Below are 563 nucleotides of genomic sequence, written 5' to 3' on the forward strand. Positions count from 1 at the left end.
CTGTCGGTTCAGTGTTGTCAAACATGAATAAAAATGAAACTTGTGACTCACTTGACGTTTCCATCCTCTCCCTGTTCAGACTGTAAAGATGCGTCCTGAGTATCCTGGTTCCTGGCTGCTCCACTGTCACGTCATTGACCACATTAAAGGTGGCATGGAGGCGATGTATACTGTTACTGAGAAAGGTAAGAACACTAATTGGGCAGGGACATGAATTCAGGCTTGGAGAAATGCGAGATAATGAGTATGCTGTGCAAAGAGTGACATGTTTGTTTCTCGTCAACAGCAAAGAAGAAGGGAATCTTTGGCGGAACAGTTGAGAAAAAAGGATAGAAGACAGCCGAGATGAGCTGACATTTTATTTCAGGACCCAATTCATTAAACGCTCTTCATAAACTCATCTTAATGTGAACGGTTACTTGTGCAGATAATTACATCTCAGAATAGACATCACAATTCATAAATAATAAAATGTGCATTTTTAAAATTGTCTATCTGCTTTGATATTTTCCCAAATGACACTGAAGCCTGTAAGAATACTGAAAAAAATAAAGAAAAATGTA

At 38.5% G+C, this 563-nt stretch overlaps 1 protein-coding gene across 1 annotated transcript in view; it reads left to right on the forward strand.

Moving 5' to 3' along the window:
• The window catches only part of LOC306776078 (ceruloplasmin-like), a gene marked incomplete at both ends in the record, with an annotated part of 13,146 nt that extends 12,813 nt beyond the window's left edge, over positions 1-333 (forward strand). Inside the window, 2 exons of the mRNA XM_079266663.1 lie at positions 80-185; positions 287-333. Coding sequence (XP_079122789.1) covers positions 80-185; positions 287-333 — 153 coding nt within the window. The remainder of the gene's footprint in view (positions 1-79; positions 186-286) is intronic.
• Between the last annotated feature and the right edge of the window lie 230 nt (positions 334-563).

The sequence above is a fragment of the Melanostigma gelatinosum genome, assembly GCF_949748355.1.
Source record: "Melanostigma gelatinosum genome assembly, chromosome: 4".
In the NCBI taxonomy this organism is placed as follows: Eukaryota; Metazoa; Chordata; class Actinopteri; order Perciformes; family Zoarcidae; genus Melanostigma; species Melanostigma gelatinosum.